Genomic DNA, 22,471 nt, shown 5'->3' on the forward strand with positions numbered 1-22,471 from the left:
GAAGCAGGATCCACACTATCCGCAACCTGCCGTCCAATTCTCTCTGCCAACCAACCTCACTTGCTAACTGCAATCCACTGTGCTAGCTGTAATCCGCTCTTGCTAGCTCAGCCACCACCTTCTTGCTAGCTCCCATCTTTCTGCTAGCGTAGCCACGGCAGTTATATTAGTGGCCAATGGCTCACTGGTTACAGCTGACGGCCAACTAGCCACAGCTGATGGCCATCCAATCACAGTTGATGGCCATTTACTACCTGAGCCAGCACCTTTCCCCGTGAGGCTGAGAACCTGGAAACTACACTCCTGGCTCTGTCCCCACACAGGAGCAGACTGAGGTGTGTGGTTTTAGAGTGAAGGGTGGAGGACAATTGCCATTTTCCCTGTAAGAAGGCCTCCTCCTGTACAGGCCAGCACCATCTTTCCTGTGTTGAGCCCACCTTCACAGGCCAAATCTGAATCTGATTGGCCTGGTGAGCTCTGCTGCTCCACTCTGCTGACTCATTGGGACCCCACCCCATCTAACACACCTAATACCTGAGGCAATTTCTCCCTGAGCAGCCAGCCCCACCTGCACTGCATTCTTTCTTTAAGAACTATCAGAGCCTGCAGGACCCTGGCAGGTGGCAGCGGAACCACGGCGTGCTCTGAGAATTTGCTAAGTAGCTCCAGGCTCAGTACTGGCACCAAAACAGACTCTACATTAACCTGTTGACCATAAATCTTCCCTAAGTGATTAACAATTCCCTAAGACCCTGCCTCACCCAACTTATCTACCACATGGGCTTTGTCAGGGTCTGAACCTTAAAGAAGCTGGCAGGAGGCAGCAGGCCTTGGGGTGTCCTGGGTTTTTGTGGAGCTATCCCAGGCATGGTACTGGTAACAACCATTCTCGGTTCATAGCGTGGTCTCTCCCACGCACCTCCAGGGTTAGCACAGGCAGCAAACAACCATGGATTGGTTTGTAGCTCCTACCAGGTAGTCCTGGCTGGTCACAGGCAGTGGGTGACCTGGGCCTACACTGGAGCCCCTCCCAAGAGGCCCCAGAACCTCAGGCTCCTCAAGTCATTACATCCCCATGACTATTTTGTTTAACTACCAGTTAGTACTTCTGTACAAAGTACAAACTGGGGACGTAAAGTAAAGCACATGGAATATAGTCAATCATATAGTAATAACTGTGTATAATGCAGAGTGAGTACTAGACTCGTCAGGGGGATCATTTCTTAAATTATACAAATGCCTAACCACTGTGCCATACATCTGAAATTAATATAAAATAATATTGAATGTCAACTGTGATTGAAAAACTTAAAGGGGGAAAAGGCGAAGGGGTCCAAATTTTGAGGTATAAAACAAATAAGACATGAGATGTAATATACAGCATAAGGAATATAGTCAGTAATATTGTGATAGCATGTTACAGTGTCAGATAGTTGCTGGACTTATCATGGTCACTTCTTTAGGTATATAAATGTTGAATTACTATGGTGTACCCCTGAAACTAATGTAATATTGTATGTTAGCTGTATTTTAATAAAAAAAAAATCTTTAAAAAATTATCATTTAATTAATTATTTTTTAAAAAGAATCAGAGATGCCAGTTCTCCAGAACTCTAGTTCAGGGCTGTTCCAGATACAACTCTTCCCCTGTATGTTTTCAAAGAGTGTTCTAATAAAAGTAGAAAAGCATGTGTTACTTCTCAGAGGGCAGAACTGCCACAGAGCAGTATGAGGGCACTGGCCCCGCGAAGGCAACAGAGAAAGAATGCCAAGAGGTAAGACAGAGAGAAGCTCAGAAAGTTCAAGGTAGGGTACTAGAGCCAAGCAGAGGAGCAAAAGAGGGCAAGACATTCTTGCAACTCAAAAACACTAAAGATGAAACCTGAGAGGGGACGACACAAAACAAAAACTGGAACTCCAACACAGGAATATTCTGGGTGAAAATGAAGGGAAACCTCAGGCACCAAGCAGAGAAGCAACCATCTCATATCAGAACAGTGGGACTTAAAGAGACTCATGTTGAGGACTACCATTGTCTTCAACCTGATAAAAATACTGGAAGTTACTCTCCAACAAAACATAGGAGTAAACAAAAACAGGGGGAAGATGTGAGAAATAGAAAATAGGAAAGTCAACCCAAAAGGAAAGGACCTCCAGAAAGGAAACTCCAAGAAAGAGATGAGAATAGTAGACTACCTGACATGGCTGACCTTGTGGGAAATTGTGAGAGTGTATGGGAAGGTTGAGAATCAGTGATAGTTACAAAGCAAACTAAGTAAGTGGGAAATAGGGCAAGTAGCTGAAAGTAAGAAATGGAAATAGTCATAGAAGACTACAATGCTCAACTGTCAATATTTGCATAGGTATAATGATGTAAACACTGCCAATTTAACCAAAAAAGCTGTAATAGAACTACTACATTGGGAGGGTGGAAGAGGGGAAGCAGAAGAGGTGGGCGCAGGGTCAGAGAAATAACTCTTCATCTATTGAGCCAATAGATAACAGTCTGTACATTCTTTAGAAATATGGAGATGTGAAGAGATTCTAAAAGAATGGAAAATGATTATCTCTGAAGGGAAGCGCTTTGGAGGAAGTGAAGTGTAGGAATGTCCTGTGACAGGAGACTTACCAGGCTTTAGTATTATCTGACTTTTTAAACTGTATGAATGTATTATTTCAGCAAAAATAAAATTTAAATAACAGAAAAAGGTCAAATTGATCAGCATATTCTAAATCAATGCACTGGCTTCTCATCAATTGATTTCTAATTAGTTTTTCATTTACAGATATTTTCACAGTTTTTTTCATTGTTTTTTTTTGGGGGGGGTTGTTTTGTCTTTTCGCTTTTTTTATTATTTCACTCTTTTTCTTTAACTGGGAGGGTTATTTTTTCCTTTCTTTTTACCTTTTGATCCTCTGGCAACCACCAATCTGTTGTCTGAGTTTGGTTTTTGTTTTGTTTTGTTTTTCAGGTCCCACATATAAGAGAGATTATACAGTATTTATCTTTCTCTGTCTGACTTAGCATAATGCCCTCAAGGTCCATCTCTGATCTTGCAAATGGCAAGATTGCATTCTTTTTTTTATGGCTGAATAATATTCCTCTGTGTGTGTGTGTGTGTGTGTGTGTGTGTGTGTGTGTGTGTGTATAACAGTTTCTTTACCTATTCATCCATCTATGGACACTTAGGTTGCTTCCATATCATGGCTATTATAAACAATGCTGCAACAAACATGGAGATAGATATACAGTATATCTTTTTGAGCTAGTGTTTTTATTACCTTCAGATATATACCCAGATGTGGAATTGCTATATCATATAATAGTTCTATTTTTAATTTTTTGAGGAAACTCCATATTGTTTTCTGTAGTGGCTGAACCAATTTACATTCCTACCAACAGTGCACAAGGGTTCCCTTTTCTCCACATTCTCACCAACACTTGCTATTTCTTGTCATTTTGATAACAGCCATTCTAATAGGTGTGAGGTGATATTTCATTGTGGGTTTGATTTGCATTCACCTGATAATTAATGATGTTGAGCATCTTTTCATATACCTATTGTCTATCTGTATGTTTTCTTTGGAAAAATGTCTATTCAGATTTTCTGCCCATTTTTTAATCGGATTGTTTGTTTGTTTGTTTATATTGAATTGTATGTGTACTTTATATATTTTGGATATTGGCCCCTTATCAAATATACTCGTATGATTTGCAAATATTTTCTCCCAGTGGGTTTTCTCTTCAGTGGGTTTTCACTTTGTTGATGGTTTCCTTTGCTGTGCAGAAAATTTTTAGTATGATGTAGTCCCAGTTATTGATTTTTACTTTTGTTGCTTTTGGTGTCAAAAAATTATCACCAAGACCTATGTAAAGGAACTTACCCACTATGTTTTCTTCTGGGAGTTTTATGGTTTCAGGTCTTATGTTCAAGTCTTTAATCCATTTTGAGTTAATTTTCGTATATGATGCAAAATAGTGGTCGAGTTTCATTCTTTTTTGCGTGGCTATCCGGTTTTCCCAACACCATTTACTGAAGAGATTGCCCTTTCCCCTGGTATCACATTTTATATCACTACAGGTATCAGGATCAGGACTAGCTAAAGAGCAGACAGAGAGTGAAGCGATATCATTTCAGGGGTGCCTCAAGGGACTCCCTGCCCAACAGTATTTGCAACTCTGCCTATAATTACCCCATCATGGTCCCACTGACCTGGGTCTTCAGCAGTCCTCTTCTAAAACCCAGCTCCTCAAGTCCTTTATTAGCACCTTATTAATTAGTAAGCACCTTAGCTTGGATTCAACTGCCAGAAGTTAATAGGACATAGTTTAGGGATGAGAAAGGTGAGGGACAGGATAGTGTTAAAGAAACTGGGGAACGGGCAACAGCCAGCCCCAACAGGGCTAAATGTGTGCTAGCAGAGGGGAGTGACAGAATTTAAAATAAAATGGGGTTCTCTGCACAAATATGCCAAGAGCTAGCTGTGGTTGTATCCAGAAGAAATAGCATCAGTGAGGGTAACAGAGTGGTGTTTCGCTGCCTACAAAGCTCTTCCCAGTGTGTTATCCAGCTGGAGCCTGTGGTCAGAAGCCCCTAGCACAGCCCCCAGTGATCTCTCCTGCCATTCTCACTCTTGTGTAGTCCCCTCCCATGTTTCTGTCTTAGTCCCTCTCAGATCATTTGCACAGTGGGAATCAAGCTACCACACTGTGACCATTCTTTAGGGAGAAACCCATGGGTGAGAAACTGAGGCCTCCTGCCAACAGCCACGTGAGTCAGTCTGGAAACAGAGCCTCTAGCTCAATTAAGCCTTCATGTGACTGTAGCCCCCACAACATTTTGATTGCACTCTCATAAGAGATCCTGAATCAGAACCATGCAGCTAAGCTGCTCCTGGATTCTTGACCCTCAGAAACCATAGGAGATTTAAAAAAAAAAAAAAATGTTTCTTATTTTAACTCACTAAGTTTTAGGGTAATTTGTTACACTGAGGCCAAGATAAGTCAAGTAATTTGCCCAAGGTCTCACAAGGTCTCACAGTAATTACCGTGTTTCCCCAAAAATAAGACCTAGCCAGACAATCAGCTGTAATGAATCTTTTGGAGCAAACATTAGTATAAAACCCGGTATATTATATCATATTATGTATATTACATTATTATATTATATTATATTATATTATATTATATTATATTATATTATATTATATTATATTATATTATACCTGGTCTTATATTATAGTAAAATAAGACCAGGTCTTATATTAATTTTTGCTCCAAAAGACGCATTACAGCTGATTGTCCGGCTAGTTCTTATTTTCGGGGAAACATGGTAGAAGCCCTATGTCTTGAACTCCACTGTTAGGGTTCTTTCTATTTAACCATCAACTCACTCAACAACTATTTCAATGACTTTCTCATTAAATAAAATGTTAAGGTTGTTGGTCTTCAGAACATGGAAAAACGATGCTTTAAAGAAACACCAGGTACATGAAAATAAGTATGCTTAATGTAGCACATTTTGCAGCTGCTGAGTGCCCTAATATTTCCTGCTATTTAGGTTGTGGGCAAAAGCAGGTGCCACAAAAAGAGGAAGTGTTTTTCTGATCCTTGATTGGGGCTTGTTGCCAGAGTTTGGTCTTATCCTCTGCAGTGCATAATTTCTGATAAAATTGGCAAGAGAATGTATGCTCCAATAACTTGGCCGATTGCATTAGCAAACACAGAGCCTTAAAGAGTATTATTCATGATAAAAGCTGACCAAGGATTCTTACATTAGAAGAATGGAGGTGGGGGAGCCCTAATGCATGTGAAAAACCTGAACACAATAAAACCCAAGGCAGAGGCATACAATGTTGACATTCTTTTGGCTTTTATTCTTAGAAACAAAATATGTCTTTCCTGTTCTTATAATCACTGGGATTTTTTTTCAAGCCTAAGAAACCTCATTCGCTCATATATTTCTCAGTTGGAGATATTGAAGATGCCTATATGTAGACTCAGTTTCTCCAAAAAGGGCCAATTTAGAGGCCTGGGGCTCTCAACAGGGAAGTATGAGAACTCCACTTGGTGGGAAGTGGTAAGAGTAAGTCAGGGACACATCAAGCTGCTAATATTTATTGCATATCAATGGACATGTTTTCAGAATCATGAACAGCTGTGACCATCTCTCATTTTATTCCTTGGCTTCCTAGAGGTAAAGGAAAGAGTCCAAAGCATTCAGTAGGTATGGCCTTAATCCTTAAGGGATGGTCAAACAGCTGACCCTAGGGCCAATAAAAATCTGTCCATTTATAAAGTTTCTGGCCCATAATTGAAAGTCTTTCACAAGTAGAGTATCCAGTAACCAATATTTTTTGTGTGTGGTTGCTGGCACTGTTGTTAAATAATTATGGGATGTCTCATGCCAGTGACTTCCCAGCACATGTGAATAAAACTTAAACTCCTTATGGAATCTACAAGGCCCTAGATAATCTGAGCCCTGCGGACCTCATCCAGCCTTTTCCTTATATTTTCCCCAGGGTCATGGCAAAGTTTCAGCCACATTGGCTCCTTAAATCTTTCAGGTTCCCTCAGTTAGTCTCATCTCCAGCATTTACTGCTTCTCCTACTTTACCATCCCCACTTCCTTCATAAGGATGTCTGCTGTTGGGTTCAGGGCCCTGACCAATGCAAAGTAAACACTCTCCTTACCTCAGCTCCTGTCTTATCACCCTGATTCACTGTTAACCACTTATCACTATCAGAAATTAACTCCTTATTTATTTAATGATAACATATTATAATATAATCTGACCATTTATTAAACGGTTTCACACTGTTCTAAAGGCTTTCCTCATAGTAACTCATTTAGTCCTGATAATAACTATTTATGACCATTACAGACAAGGAAACCAGGACACGGACAGGTTAAGTACCTTGCCTGAAGTGATGCAACTACTTGGTGGTAGAGCCAGGAATCACCGCAGGAATTTGTTTCTTGTTTTTTGTCTGTCCCCTATTGGGCTATGAGCACTATGGGAGAGGGACTTTTGCAGATGTTGTTCACTGCTGTATGCCAACACCCAGCACAGGGTCTGTCTGGCACATAGTAGGTGCTCAATAAATAGGCATGTAATTGATTAATGAATAAAATTTCAAAGCCCTGCTTCATCCCTTCCATTTTCTGGGAGATGTGTGTAGGTGTTAGACAATCATCTGTTAACTTGCAGCACATCGGTGATCACGTGATCTGTGCTTCAAACAGACCCCCAGCTACTCAAGTTAAAGCAGTTTGAACTATCAAAAAGACTCCTTACCTGGGCGTGCTCTGGTTGTTGAGACAGAAGTGTCCTTCAGCCCAGCCAAGCAGCTCTGCCGGCTCTGCGTAGCAAAGGCACTCTGTTGCAGGCGCTCCAGGCATTTGTCCTGGGACAGGGGTTTTGTGGTTTCTCATTTTTTCTTGCCGGAAGCCGAGCCCTCCTGTGTGATCTGTATGAGGGCCCCGTGAGTTTTCCAAATTTCAAAACATTCCTGGTGGACTGGACTGGGTTCTGGAAAGAAGATTTTAGGGCACTCTCTAGAGGTGGGATATACAAGTTCTCTGAATTTGAAAATAGACAGAAAACTGGAAAAAAAGGAAGAAGCAGGGTTGCCAAATATTAAGATATTTTGGTAATAAGAAAAATTAAAAGTTTATGATTTAGCCAAAGTGCAGTATTTCCCAAGATCATTTGATCTTTCTCAATGTTGGCTCCTGGATTGTAAACGCTCGGCGGTGGGCTGGGTTAACGCTCCTGTAGCTGAACACCTCCGTGTGCCTCGCGCTCCCACTCCCTGCAGACAGCTGGAGCCCAGGCTAAGCGGAGCCTCCCTCAAACCGGCACCTGGAACTTCGCTCAGCTCCTCTCCGGAATCCCGGAGGGTCCGCAGTGAGCCGGCAGGACTCTAGTCCCGCGAGCGCACAGCACCTTGGCCCGTCAGGACGCAGGCGACTCTCTTGGCCTCTCCAGAAAACCCACCTGGCGCGAGCCTCGTGGCAAGGTCCCATCTTCCCCTCCACCTCCTCAACCACATTCTCAAAGCCACGGTCTGCGCATCTTCCTCTCGGCGCTCGCTGTCGCTCAGTCCGGAAGGCTTCCGAGCCGAGACTTTCTGCCCACGAGAGAGAAGCGGATGGTGCATGGAGGGCGGGCAGGTGGATGCCGGCCTGGAGGCCCCGGAATTCAGCGCTTGGCTCTACTAGGCTACGTCTGGGGTCTTGTCCCCGCAGCTACAAAGCGGGGAATGGCCTGGTGGAAAAGTTTAAGCCTGGGCACAGGGAAACTATGGAGCGTCTTTTTTGCGCTCGGAATTGTACTGACACTGGGCGCTCAAAGATGAACAACATGCAGCCACCGCCTTGGAGGAGCTCGAAGTTTGGTGGACTGCAAGGGCTGCGACAGGATTCCACACGAGGCTGGGGCAAAGGGCATGAGATGGAGAAGGTGTGCGAGTGAGAGCATAGAAGGCGGTCTTAGCCCAACTCGGGAATTAAAGAAGGTTCCATAGAGGAGGTGAAGCCTTGAGAAAACTTGAGTTACGCACAGGAGTTGGACGGAAGGAGAGAGGAGAAGCTCCCCACAAAGCCCGGGAGCCAAAGAGAGGAACCCGAATCTTGGACCTTGCTGGGGCGCCGAGGGATAGGGGGCGGGGCGAGATGGGGTAGGGTCGTGACCTCCGAGGTCGTGACATCTCCTTCACTTCCACAGGAACCGCGACTGTTCTCTGTCAGAATCTCTGATATTCAGGGGTCCAGACGTTAGATTAGGCTTAGGCGGGGCACGCTGAGTGCCTTGAGTAACTGCTCTGCGTAAAGACGCGCGTACTGCGGCTGTCCGCGGATTCTCTAGGCAAACACCGATGCAGAAAGGCCACATCCCAGGGACGTCTCCAGACCTGGAGATTGGCCTGGTGGCCTGAAGCCTGAGCTTCGGATAGAAAAGGAGACGCGTTTAGGCGACTTTGTCTTAAGGCTTTTTCCAGCGGTGACCAAAGCTGCTCGTTCTCCCCAGGGGACACCTCTCCTGTACGTGTGCCCTGAGGTCTAGGCCTGGCGGAGAGGCAGAGCTCAGAGGGACGCGCAGCGCAAAAGAAAGGAGAGGCTAGAGACAGTACCAGGCCAGGCCCCGGGATCACGCGAACTCCTGCGAGGGGGCCAGCTCTAAGGAGTCCTTAATAAACCCGTGGGCAACCAGCACTGTGTAAGGGGTGTACGCGGCTGCGCGGTTAGCCTAGGAAACGCCAAGATGCCAGGCAGGGAGCTACCTCGCAGCTCAAGAGTTCAAGTCCCAAGGCCAAAAAACGCAGGGGGATACTGGCATCCGCAAGGGTCAGTGCAGCCTGACCCAGGCACACTGGGGCTCCAGAACCCTGGGAGGTCAGTAGGTGCCCTGCCCACAGATTGCCACCCCATTATTTTGAGCCCTTTCTACGAATACGCACCAGCCTCTTTGGACTGAAAACTAGGGCTGAGCGCGAGTTGTTTAGAGGGGAGTGCGGGCAGTAGGAGGAGTAAGAACATGAGGAACTAAAGGGGGGTGGGGTGCGCCTGCCCGGAGTTGCTTCAGGGCAAGCGAAATGAGTTGACCTGGAAGCTGGGAAGAGAGAAAGGGGTCTACAACCCTGTGCCAGATCCCCTCCTCAAGCAGTTTCCAAGAGGTTGGTTTGCACTAACCCAAACCTCTGTGTATGGGTTTGGTGTCCCCTGAGGGTTCCAGTGTGAGAGTTTGGCGGGTCCCGGACGATGCTGTACCTCTCTGCAGATTTGAGCATTTCTGTCCTACCCCAAGCTGTTGAGATCTCCCGGTGGAACTCGAATCTCCTGACCTCTGATTCCTAGCGGGCTCTGAAAGCAGCGCTCAGTCCGCAGGCTAGTTCCACGTGAGTATGTGTTGCCGGCGACTCTTGGCAACCCTCCCCGGACTGGACTGAAAAGCGCTTCTACTTTCTGGTACCCCAAGCTAGATGAAACTTTCAGAGAAAACAGAGGTAGAGGGCAGGACGAGACCAAGCCTGGGGCTGAGGAGAATGTAAAGACCGTGCACGTGCTGGAGAGCCCAAGCCGAGGTGGCACCCTTGGTGCTAAGTGTATGCTCAAAGAGGCCAGGTCTCAGACCAGAGCCTAAGTAAATCAAGAACAAGCATGAGAATCAGTCTTCCAGTTCGGTTTATCTGCATGGCAGGTTTGGCTGACTACAATAGTCTCGTTGAGAGTTCCGCGTTTGGCTGCAGCACCATCAAATCCGCAGAAGTGGCGCTGCGTGGGGTGGAAAAAAATTAGGCGTTTTCAAATCCTATACACCTGGTGTCACTACTTCCCACTGGAGTCGCTTTTTGCAAATCATTTAGCCTTTCTCAGCCTCAGTTTCCCAATCTGTAAAATGGGCATAGTGCCCACCTCTCTGAAGAGCTTGCTAAGGGTGAGATGCCACGCATCTTTCTAATTGTAGGAAAGAAAAGCAAAATCTTCACCTCAAACTTGATACACTATCAGCTAAAACAAGACTCTCTCCCTGCCTTGTAGTTTTCTGCCTGGATCTCCACCACCCCCACACCCTCCAAGCCCGCAGAGCGGTGCGCATTTCTGGTCGGTCCTCCCGAGAGAGGCTGGTGCAAAAGCCAATAAGCCTGGAACACACGCAGGTCCTGCTGGGCCTGGGACAATAGTTTCCATTTAATAAATATTTCCCCCAAGGGCATTTCACATTGGGCAGGCAATTATTCAAACGAAACAGGCGCGCAGGTTAGCTCTGCGGGTTATTTCGTCCTCTTTACCCGAAGAATACTCATCTGACGCAAGAAACGAGTCTCGCATTCTCGCCGGGTGGGAAGAGGCGCCCAGGGACAAACCGACCCTGGGTGCGAATACAGCCTGAATACAGACTCTGCCCTAGGGTCGCTGCAGAAGGGGCAACAGGAAAGCCCTCACGCCCCGGCGCGCGCCTGTGGGCCTCCAAGCTGCCCTTGCGTTAGGGCAGATGTGGAGGGAAAGTTGGAGGTTTAAAAACACTAAATTATATAAATAGGAATCGTGCTGGAAACCCCATCCCCGCCCCTTCACGAAAGTGAAGAGCAGATCACAGTGTTCAAGGCTCACCAACCCTCACCACCAGAGGTTTGAAACCTCTGCACTGCGGGACGCAAGGCCTTTCGGCTACGGCTTGGAACGCACGGCGGAGCTAGCCCGGCGCCCAGCGTTCCGCCCAGGCGTCGCATTCTGGGGCACGAGTAGAGGCGGAGCCCAGGGGCGTCCCATGAGGACGCTGCCCAAGGACCGCCAAGAGTACGGCGCTAAAAGTTTATTTCGCTTTTTAACCTGAGTTTGACATATTCTTTCTCTATTCCAAGGATCTTTGACAAGAGGGGAAAGTGCTGTCTTTGCATTTTGTGGCGAGGCTGTCCTATTTATCAACACGTGCTCTCGGCTCGCTCCCGTTCCTGCCCCCTCCCCGGGTCTTTGTATTCGAAGCCTTGATTCTCCTTTGCACAACCGGGAGAGGAAACAGGCATGAAGAGTTTTATTTGTTGACAGTGCCAGAAACAATGTGCAATCCAAGACCCCAGTCCTGAGCTGGCCGCTCAGCGCGCCTCCGGATCTCAGTCTCTCCTTCACACCTCTCCCCGCCCCCAGCAGTCGCGCTCCCCAAGCCTCCACCCGCGCGTGGGCAGGTGCGCCTCCTCGCCTTCTCTGTTGCTGATTGGCGCCCAGGTTGGGGAGTCACCGCCCAGCGCTTATGTCAGAGTGCGTGCTGTCCCGGCCCACCTCGCCTTTGAACTTCGCCGCTTTTGGCTCTCGTTCACCAGCCACCCCGCATTCTCAGCCAGGTACTGCGTTAAGCAAGGCAGCTACGGGAAAGCCACGGGAGGGGGGAGGGAGCTACGGTTGTGGACACAGGAGAGAAGAGAACCAGAGAAGCGAAGGTGGAGAGAGGGAAAAGGAGGAGCTTCCTGCCCTCGCCAGCAAATTACCTGGCCACTTAATCCCAGAGACTCTGGTACTTGGGCCCCAGCCTCTGGTGCTGGCAGCCCTCGGGCCGGCCGCCCTCTCCTACCCCGCCCTTCCTGCCCCCACTCGCCCCCCGGGGCCTGCCTGGGTGCCGAGACTGGCATGATCAGCTGAACTTTGCGGGGTTAGTGCTTTTCTCTGGCTTCCCTCAGCGGTACGGAGGCGAGGGGAGCTCAGAGCCCCGGCTCAGGACGGACAGACAAGCAGACAGACAACCGCTCCCAGGCTGTCCTGCAGAGCCTCTGCACTCCCCACCCCCACCCTCCTAGCCTCCGGGACCATGTCCAAACCTTCAGACCACATCAAGCGACCCATGAACGCCTTCATGGTATGGTCCCGAGGCCAGCGGCGCAAGATGGCCCAGGAAAACCCCAAGATGCACAACTCAGAGATCAGCAAACGCCTAGGCGCCGAATGGAAGCTTCTGTCTGAGGCAGAGAAGCGGCCGTACATCGACGAGGCCAAGAGGCTACGTGCCCAGCACATGAAGGAGCACCCCGACTACAAGTACCGGCCACGGCGCAAGCCCAAGAACCTGCTCAAGAAGGACAGGTATGTCTTCCCCCTGCCCTACCTGGGCGACACGGACCCGCTCAAGGCGGCCGGCCTGCCTGTCGGGGCCTCCGACGGCCTCCTGAGCGCGCCCGAAAAAGCTCGGGCCTTCTTGCCGCCCGCCTCTGCGCCCTACTCCCTGCTGGACCCCGCGCAGTTTAGCTCGAGCGCCATCCAGAAGATGGGTGAAGTGCCCCACACCTTGGCCACCGGCGCACTGCCCTACGCGTCCACCCTGGGCTACCAGAACGGCGCCTTCGGCAGCCTCAGCTGCCCCAGCCAGCACACGCACACGCACCCGTCCCCCACCAACCCGGGCTACGTGGTGCCCTGTAACTGTACCGCCTGGTCTGCCTCCACCCTGCAGCCCCCCGTCGCCTACATCCTCTTCCCGGGCATGACCAAGACTGGCATAGATCCTTATTCGTCAGCCCACGCCACGGCCATGTAACACCCATCCCGGCCCGCCAGACCTGGAGGGCGGCCTGGAAGCGGGGTCTGCACCCTGTCCTCTGCGCCTAGCCTGGGCCTGCAGACGCCTCGGGGCCAGCCCTGCCTGCCGCCCCCTACCTTACCCCAGACTCTGCATCTCTCTTCCAGGGGGATGATAGGGGCGTCCTACCGGACCCAAGGCGCAGACAGGTGCCAGAAACTTGCGAACGTTATGACAGCTATACAGTTGCCCCTACCCCAACTGTCCCAAAACAAATCTCCGACTGTACCCCCTTTGGACAAAAACAAAAACAAAAAACTAGGCAGTTTGCTTTATTTATGTCCCCTCCTCTCTCCTCTGATGGGCTTTGGACTCCAGAACTCCCACACTCTGGTATTATATCTAGAATATGCTTTTTTTTTTCTTTTGCACCCTGAAGGAAAGAGTTAGCTCTGTGTTTTGCCATCAGACACAGCTAGGTGCCATTTGCTCCTCATGTGTGGGGGAGAGGCTTAAAAGTTTAAAACTACAGAAAGGGAAACATTTCTATTTAAAATCATGCTATGATAGTGTTTGCTTCTTTAAAGGTAAAACAAAGGACCCACATGGTTATTTACTTTGTATAAAGCAGTGCTCCTAGAGACCTAAGTTTACTTTTAGACAGAATGTCGGGTTATGAAGTCAGGAAGTAGAAAGTGAACAAAATTTAAAAGAATAAAAACATCCTAAATGGTCATAAATGTTTTGACGATGTCTTGGAAATGTACCTAGAAGGATTTCATCTCCTTACTCTGTTCATTTGTTGAACAAAGACGTTTCGAATAAAGACAATCTGTCATTGCAAAAAGTAACCTTTGATGTGCCTAAAATCTGAAGCCAGGAGGCCAGGGCCGCGGGGCGGAGGCGTTGGGTCGCTGGGAGGCTGAGAGTGCATAGAGTGACTCTAGCAGTGGTGGCAGGTGGCTGGCCTGCGTTGGCCGAGCCTGGTGGCCTTTGGGCTGGATGCAAAGGGGCCCAGAGTCTGGGATTTGTCCTGATTGCACCCTCCGAAACCGCTTTTTGCCTTTAGAGGCTGGACAAAGGTATCCGTCCCTGGTACGTCACTCCGTCCCTGTGTTCTTCACAAAGTGGTCAGACCACTTTAAGGAGAGGATGAGCTAAGACAAAACCAGAGGTCTGGATGCATTCTCTTTTTAAAAAGAGAGAGAGAGAGAGAGAGAGAGAGAGAGAGAGAGAGAGAGAGAGAGAGAGAGAGAGAGAGAGAGAAAAGAAAAAAAAAAAAAAACTCCAAAGGAATGGACAGAAGCGCGAGTCTACTGGGAACAAGTTGCGAGTGGAGCATCCTGTCCTGCGATGGGTGTTTAAGTTCAATGCGTGGGGGAAGACTGGTGGAATCGATTTTATTTTTAAACAGGTGTTTGGGACTGGATGCTGGTTTTTAAGTTAAAAAATAAAAGTCTAAGAAACGCAGTGGGAGACTTTTTACTAAAACCCTGTGTGAGCAAAGTGAAAAAGAAGTCGATAGTGACACGGCTTGGGCAACGAGTTTTTAAAAATGAGTAACTCAGAGCCCTTGGTGTTTAACAAACAAGGAAAAGAACCTCCCCCCTTCCCCCGCCCCCAATGGGTGAATGTTAGCTTGAAGATTGCTGTTTTTCGTGGAAAGGACCTTCTGATGCCTTCCAGTACAACTCTTTGAAACTTATTCTCAAAATCGAAGTGTTACCCCCAAACCCCCGTCTCCTCCCCCCAAAGCCGTGCTCACGCGTGTTTTCCATAGGTCGGGTGCTTTTCCCACTGGCTTTGCTATGGTGTGGGATGGGGGTGGGGGGCAGCCTAGCGGCTGGTCTGCTTTCTGCTGCTGCTGAGGGATTTGTGCGCCTGCCTCTGCCGTTTCCAAAGGAGTCGGTGGCTGGAAGTGCACTAGAAATGTTGTCAACAGACCCTAAAGCCAAAACCCACGGATTAGCATATTGTCCTCAAAACAATTAGAAGTGTTTGAGGTGTTATTTGGAGCCTATTCATCCGAGCCCCTTTGTCAAAGGGGGGGTTTTCATTATTAAAAAAAAAAAAGTTAGCAGTTGTCCATCTGGCTGAGCTGAATAGCAAAGTGATCCGTGTTGTATATGCTTTTCTCATTAAGAGCTCTTTTGAGACCGATGTTAGAATTAAATGGTATAACACAATTAACATACACGGGCGCTGAATAGGAGGGGACGCCTATAAATAATAGATAGATAAATAAATGAGCGATCAGGCGAAGGTAAACAAAGGCGGGCTGGGGGACGTGTGCGGGGAGACCGGGCGGGCTGCGCCACGCTTACTTAGCATCACAAAACCCTCTTACAAATCGAGACAATTAGGAAGTGACTTGCCTCTGGTGGCCGTCGGGTCTGGAGGCACCGGGCGCTTAGGGAAGGCCCCTCCTCCCGCCCCCTAGGAAGCCCAGGAGGCTAAGGGCGGAGGCGCCAAGGTTTTGCTGTCTGATATAACCCCAACTGACAGTCCTGTCAGCAGCTCTGATCTCCCTCATAGCTCAGTGTCCCTTAACATCTCCTAAGATGAAGCTTACAGGGGTCTGGGTGTCTCCCCGCAGAGCTCGGCGCTCCAGCGCCCGGGGTGCACAGAGTGCCTCAGCCCGGAAGGAACCCCGAGCGTTCGGCCCCACCAAAGCTCCCAACCGACACCGAGATGGGCTTAGGCTGGGAAGGGGCACCAGGTGGGTCCGAGTGGGGAAGGCTTCAGGAGGTGGCGGACTGGGAAACTGAAACCAGGGTTCCACATTGCGCCTGACTCGAAAGGGAGCTCCAGGAAACTGGGGTGCGCTGTAGCGGGGAGGCGCTTGTGCACAGCGGCTGGGCGACTGAGACTTCTTTATAGCCGGCAGAGAGCAAGGGACCCAGCACAAATTTCGGGACCTAACGCCACGGATCTAGATCGGGCCGTTTCTGCTTGGCACACCTCGTCTCCTTCCTTCCCAGTCTGGCTATGTCCGGCTGTCTGCCCTCCTTAGGCCTGGCCCCATTCTGGGCCCCGAAGGGCCTCAGCCCAGCCTCCCCGCGCCCTGGGGCCGCAGAGCCTCTGCCGAGGTGTGCGGCCGGGACTCGCCCTAACAAACAGCCCAAATCCTGCTCGTCACGCCGCTGACAGGGGCCTATTACTGACTTTGAAGTCAAGCGCAGACAAAAAGAAATCCCCTGGGGTGTGTGGAGGGGTTAGGGGGGAAGCCGTCCCTGTCAAACCTGTTTGCTCACAACTGTCTCTTTCTTTCAAGAAAATCATTAAAGCAAACCTGTAGGGAGAGGAGCGCCCCGCCCGCCCGGAGTCAGGAAAGCGGATTCTCCCGAGCGCGCGTCGCGCAACCCAGAGCAGCCAAGAGTCTCCTTCGACAGACTTGGCATGTTCGGGAGATGGCGAACTCCCGTAGCGCGCGGGGCGCGGGGGACTTTGCAGGAGGAGATTCCGTCCACCCCTCTGCGCTTTGCTCCAGTCCCGCAGCCCAGGGGTCCGGGACTTCTGTCCGAAGCCTGGGCCGCCCTCGAGCAGTGGAGCCAGAGGGTGCGATTGTTTCCATGGGACAAAAATTTTTGACCCAATGCGTGCCGCGCTCGTTCCCGCCTCTCCTCTCCTGGGTGCTTCCCAGGACCGCAGAGACTTGACCAGCATCGTGCTCCGGCTGGCAGCCGGCGGCTCTGCGGCGGCAGTGGCAGAATTGTTTGGGTTTTAGGTTTTCGTTCTTAACCTTGGCAACCATTGGCTCAGAGGCACACTGGCCACATCCGGGAGATGCGATCGTTGGCCCCCTTGCGCCCCTGTCCTTTGGTGGTGAGCCTCTGTAGCCTTTCATGCTCTTCCCCAGCTTTGGATGCGACCCCCAAAACTTTTGATTCCCTTCCAGTTTCTGAGTTTTCCCATTTAAATATCAATTTCCTTAGAACCGCTAACTTCATAGTTTGGAAAGACCAGTTACTTAGGGTAAATCATACTGAGGTGCGAGCGATTGACATCTGAGACAGCCTTAACATTTGCATTTTAAAATAGGATCTAGATAACCTTCAGGAATCTCCAGTCATCTAAAGCAGGGTGATATTTCAGTCACGGTAGGACCTAGGCGACTTTTATTACATCGTGCTATTTAAGGAAGCGTCTCCCGCTCGGGCAGCTTCTCCGGAGAGATCCGAGAAGACTTCCAGGGCCCGAAAAACTTGGCAAGCGGATGTGCCAGGACCGCCCTGGAGGACTCTCATTTCTTTCGGTTCCTCCCCAACTCAGGCCTGTTCAACCCGACAGTGAATTTCAAGTCATTTGAATATCACGTAATTCACAAGAGTCGTGTTAAGAACTCTCATCTCCTTTTTTTGCTGAGTGTATATCAGTGTGAGAGAGGAAGAAAGACAGGCAGAAGGGGCCCATACATTTGGGTGCTGGAGATGCCTGGGTGGGTAGTTCTCGCCTCCGCCGAGAGGCGCGCCCTCATAGCCTCTGGCCCTGCCTTGGCCTTGGAGACCCTCGCAGACCCAGCTGTTGGAGTACTACCCGGGCTCGTTTCTTTCTTGGCGCTATGCGGATGGGCCATGTCCTGGAACCAGACGCGTTGGCACTGGGCTACTGCAGAGTAACTAAGAAAATAATGAACGTGGGGGCGCACGGGGGCCACTAAAAATGAGGATTTTTAGAACCAGAGAATCGAGGTCGCCACTTGCATAACCCCGGCTGCGCCCTCCTGGGGCCCGCGCGGCCTGGTAGTGTTGGCTCTGGCACTGGGAAAGGGACGGACTGAAGGCGAAAAGAGGGAGCCTCGACACCCCCTCCTCGCCCAGCCTCCAGCCCTGTGTCCAGCTGAGCCGTCACCCACTGAATCCTGGCCAGACCCTAGGGCCAGGTCGTGGGAGTCCTGCTCTCAGGAAGCAGGAAGGGCCACGGGTCGGGACCTTTTTAGGCGCCTTCCCAGATGCTCCGTCCTCTCCGCTTGAATCCCTGTTCTGGGTATCCCCGTCGGCCCCCAAAAGGCCCAGAAAGTTTGGCTGGAGTTGGGGAAGGGAGCGGGTGCCCAGGCCCGACACAGACCGAAAAGATTCCGCAAGTTTTCTCCTTCCTGCAAAGTGGAGGAGTTACGCCACTCTGGCGACCAGTGGCGATTTCCAAACTTTTTCATTTTTGAGTCGGAAAGAGAAGCAGTTCATTCGGGGTCTGTGACTTCGGGGCTGGGATAAAAGGGACTTCAGAAAAACTTTGCCAGCCGGCGGGGTCGCACTCGGCCAAAAGCTGGAAGAAGACGGAAAACCAGAGCGGATGGACGCCTGCGGGGCGACCCTCCGTTCTAGGACGCCGGGACCCACTTCGGCCACCAGGCCGCAGCGCCGCCTGCAGCTCCCTGCTCGAGAGCTCAACCTCTCCTGGGTGCCTCTGGGCTGGGCGGTACCTCTGAGCCCCAGGCTCTGCGGGCGCTAGAGCGGCGTTGAAAATGAGGAAAGGTGGGTGTGTGGCGCGTGCTGGGTTCTGCTGGAGCGGTGGGCGCGGAGCACCCACCTAGCTGGTAGAGAACAGAGGGCTGGGAGTTGCGAGAGTCGCTGAGCGGCTCCCAGCTTCCTGCAGCAGGGCCAAGTCCGGGTGGGCTCTTCTGACGCCCCGCCCGGGGACCGAGGGAGGAGGGAAGAGGAGGGCGGGAGACAGCGGCCCAGGCGCAAGTCGCCGGTCCCCGTTCGCCCGGCACCCCCCGTGGCGCGGCGAGTCAATGGGATTTGCACACTCGAGGTGTAACAGCATTACTGCATTAATTACCATTTCCATTTCACGTCCAGATTGTTTACTTATCTGCGGGAAACATATGTCGGGAGAAGTTCACATTCCGGATTCTGCTCCGCTGCCCAAGGTGCAATTCCAGGGAGGCGGCGAGGGGGAGGGGAGGGCTTCAGATTTTTTATTACACCCTCTAGCCTTATCTGCCGCTGTAAATTACGAGGATCCTCCATTGAGCGGCATATGGAGATTATATACTTTTTTTGAATATCGTTTCCCAAAGCCTGCAGATTTTCACTTTGAAATGAAACAATCCTCCGCCGGCTCCCCGGGGTCTGGGCGCCTGCTGCGCTCCCCCGCGCGGCCCCGGGAACCCTTTCTGCAAGGGCCGGCGCGCACCCAAATCCCCAGTGCCGCGCCCAGTGTCCAAGTGGAGTCCTGTTTCCTAGGGTCTGAAATAATCTATTGGGAAAAACCACCCATCCGAAGTATTTGAGAACCAAGGCCGCGCCCCCTCTCTGTTTTCTGCACCTCACCCCCGGACTTCTGCGCGGTTTGCCTTTCTTTTTCATTTTAGATACCCGCATAGACGCGAGCCCACTTCTGCCCTCTTCCTACGCTGGGATACTCCAAACCCGCTGCGAGGGTTTGAGGTGTCCACAGCTGCTCACAGCAGCCAGTGTCGCCCTCACGCACCTCAAAGCTTCCCAAACGCATTGGTCTTGGGACAGCCAATTCTGGCTTCTTTGTTTGGGGGGCGGTGGAGGTGGAGGGGAATGTGCTCCCGCTGTACCGCTTATTGTGAACCCCGAACGGAAATGCAACATGGAAGGCAATTGCCCCCCTGCTCCGGGATAAGCAGGACACACTAGGGCAGCGCGGACCGAATCCCATCTCTCTTATCTCTCTGAGACTCCTTTCAGGCTGAGATCAGAGAGGGAGAGAAAAGGAAGAGGGAATCATTGTTCTTTTCTCTCTCTCGCTCTGTCTTTTTTTTTTTTTTTTCATTTAATACACCAAGCCACCCGTTCAGGTCATTTATATGCTTAATTTAGTGATAAAAGTCAATAAGCAGAATCACAGGAGTCTCCCCTCTTTTCTATTTCTTTTGACCACATTTTCCCACAGTAATTGGGAAAAAGAAAAAATGCACGTGTTCCTGTTTTGTTTTTTTGTTTTTTGCCGTTCAGTGCTTTGTCTGCAATGCAATTAAAATAGGTGTGCTTTTGTAATGTAGTTTGTTTGCTTTTTTAAGGATGTAAAGAAAAATATGCCTTTTATGTGATTATTTTTCATCTGTTTGTGTTCGGTTTGCAGGATTACACACGCTCCATATATAGACACCCACTCTCAAAAAAAAAAATTCGGAAATTTCCTTGAAATGCCTGTTTTTATGATTGTAAATATCCCGTGGGAAACCTATTGTAATGTTACAGCAGAAACAATTAAATGGACCAAAGCAATGCAATTAAGGCAGAGGAAAAATAGGAAACATGGGGACATAAACAGATTCTTTTCCATTAAGTATTGTTTTGGGATTTCTAATATTTTCAAGACCTATAAGAAAATTGTAAGGTGTCACTTCTCTCTTCTGGATCTATCTGTAATTGAATCTAGGTCACTATTCTAAAGCAAGAAAAGTCTGCTTCCCACTTTCCTACATCAGGCTGAAATTTGGGGGAGGGACAAGGGTCTTGCAATTTCATTTAAAATGTAATGGTGGATGAACTGATAAGCAAATAGGGAAAAAAGAGTCTGCTTAAAAGAAAAAAAAAAAGGCATGGTTTTAATATGCTCCAGATGGGGGGAAAATGATTTACATGAGAGTTTATTTCCTCTTTGCTGATATGAAAGAATTACAGATACAAAACCCACTGATCTATAGAATAAAAAAAGAAAAGAAATGTTATTTTCCTGTAAAGGTGTCAGTTCATTTATATTCATTTAACCATCCATCCATCAATTCACTTTCTCACTCCTTGCACATTCTCTCTGGCTCTGTTAAACCTTCTTCTACCTATATACTTTGCTAGAATATGCAATGAAGTTTTTTCTTTAAAATAATGTGAGATTGAGATGCAATAGGGAAAGCTAGAGAAAGAAGGAAGATTTTGTTGTTTTTAAGTATCCCTGATAATTTAACATTATGATTTTAGAGCAAAATTTTAACCATATTCATCTTCATTCTTGCTTCAGTTTGAGCACATGCAGCATGCCTAAAAGATTATATGCAGAGGATATACAATTATTTTTCTGTAAAATATGCATGCAATAAAAAGACATTTATCAGTTGAAAACCCTCCGGTAACCTAGAAATGTACCAAAGGATGAATCCTTATGTTGGGTCAATAATCAATAATGGATTGTTTCATTAAAATAGAGGTTATGGGTAAGAACAAGTTCACATTTCCCAGATGATTTTCTGTTTGGTCGAGGTATGAGCTACATCAACTCTTTTGTGTTAAAAGTTGCAGGTCTAAATAATTGTGTACTAAAATTTGCTTGTATCGATTAAGAAAAGAGAGGTGCTGTCAGTTGGGGGCGTCCAAGTGGAGAAGATTACTTAAGAATAGGTTTTACTTTTCTTGAAATAAAAGATAATAACCAGCATGACACACTTTTTCCATATCCACCCCAATACAAGGGTGAGGTAGTGTCAGCCCCTATCTTAATGTCACCTCAATGGATGATTGGAGATCTACAGACCTAAGTAAGAACAAGATCAACCATAAGCATCTGATGATAGTTTCCACAAGTAAGAAAAACAGAAAATGTATTCCCACAGGATGATGCTTCTCCAAACTGAAGACTAATTCTTTTTCCTTTTCTATTCTTTCTCCTCCCTTTCCTTCTCCTCCTTGTGTTTAGTTTTTCTTTATAAAACGTGAACACTATTGTCAGATCAGAAATTTCCCTTACAGGTCTTCATAAATTATCAGAATCATTCTTTGTCATGTGGGTTTCTTCCTGGTCTCACTTCCTTCCACTGTGATAATGCATTATCCTACTCGATTTTTAATTAAACAAACGGGGTATGAGACAAAAGGAGTCACCGTTTGGTAAGAAGTTGAAATGCCTCATATATATTTCTTACCTCAAACTCTACAGACTCATTTGGAATGAGTATGATATAACTCAGATGGATGAGAGGACTACTTTGAAAACATTTTAGAATTTCTCTTTATCATTGTCTCTTACCTTCTGGGTTCTTTCGAATGTTTGTCATACACCTAATAAGAAGGATCTGTTTGCTTTGAGTTATCTTTGAGAATAGAACTCAGAAGAAAAAAAGCCGAAGGCCTGAAGGTGTGTCATCTATAGAAGAGGTGAGCTGAATTTTTCTCTGTCAAAATATACTTTTTTCAATGAGCCATTTGCATATTTGTGTAAATAGGTTACACCCTGAGCTAATGTGAGCACCATGTGTAAGTACAAATGACTCCCTATCAGCTGCTGTGGCAGCTCCAGCTGACACGTGGAGTTCAGACCCACCTTGTTACCACAGACTTGGTGAAACTCAAAGTATCACACAGCTATAGCAATATTTATGGTGAACATATAAGGGTAGAGAGGATTTGAATCAGATAGGCGGTCAATTTACTGTCAAATTAACAACCTTAACTCCTTTGCGGATTGTTGAAGATGCTCCAGCATTTCTTGAAAACATATTTTACAAAAAAATAGGTGAAATGAGTGATAATGAAGATGGGTTTGGATTTTT

General features: G+C 48.2%; 1 protein-coding gene across 1 annotated transcript; it reads left to right on the plus strand.

The window, feature by feature from the left end:
• Positions 1 to 11,820: 11,820 nt before the first annotated feature.
• On the plus strand, positions 11,821 to 14,054 carry SOX14 (SRY-box transcription factor 14). The gene has a single exon (XM_019746632.3). It carries the CDS (start codon positions 12,307 to 12,309, stop codon positions 13,027 to 13,029), a length of 723 nt encoding a protein of 240 aa, XP_019602191.1. The 5' UTR covers positions 11,821 to 12,306; the 3' UTR covers positions 13,030 to 14,054.
• Positions 14,055 to 22,471: the final 8,417 nt, after the last annotated feature.

Source organism: Rhinolophus sinicus, chromosome 5 (genome assembly GCF_057876585.1).
Source record: "Rhinolophus sinicus isolate RSI-liver-muscle chromosome 5, RSI-T2T, whole genome shotgun sequence".
NCBI lineage: Eukaryota > Metazoa > Chordata > Mammalia > Chiroptera > Rhinolophidae > Rhinolophus > Rhinolophus sinicus.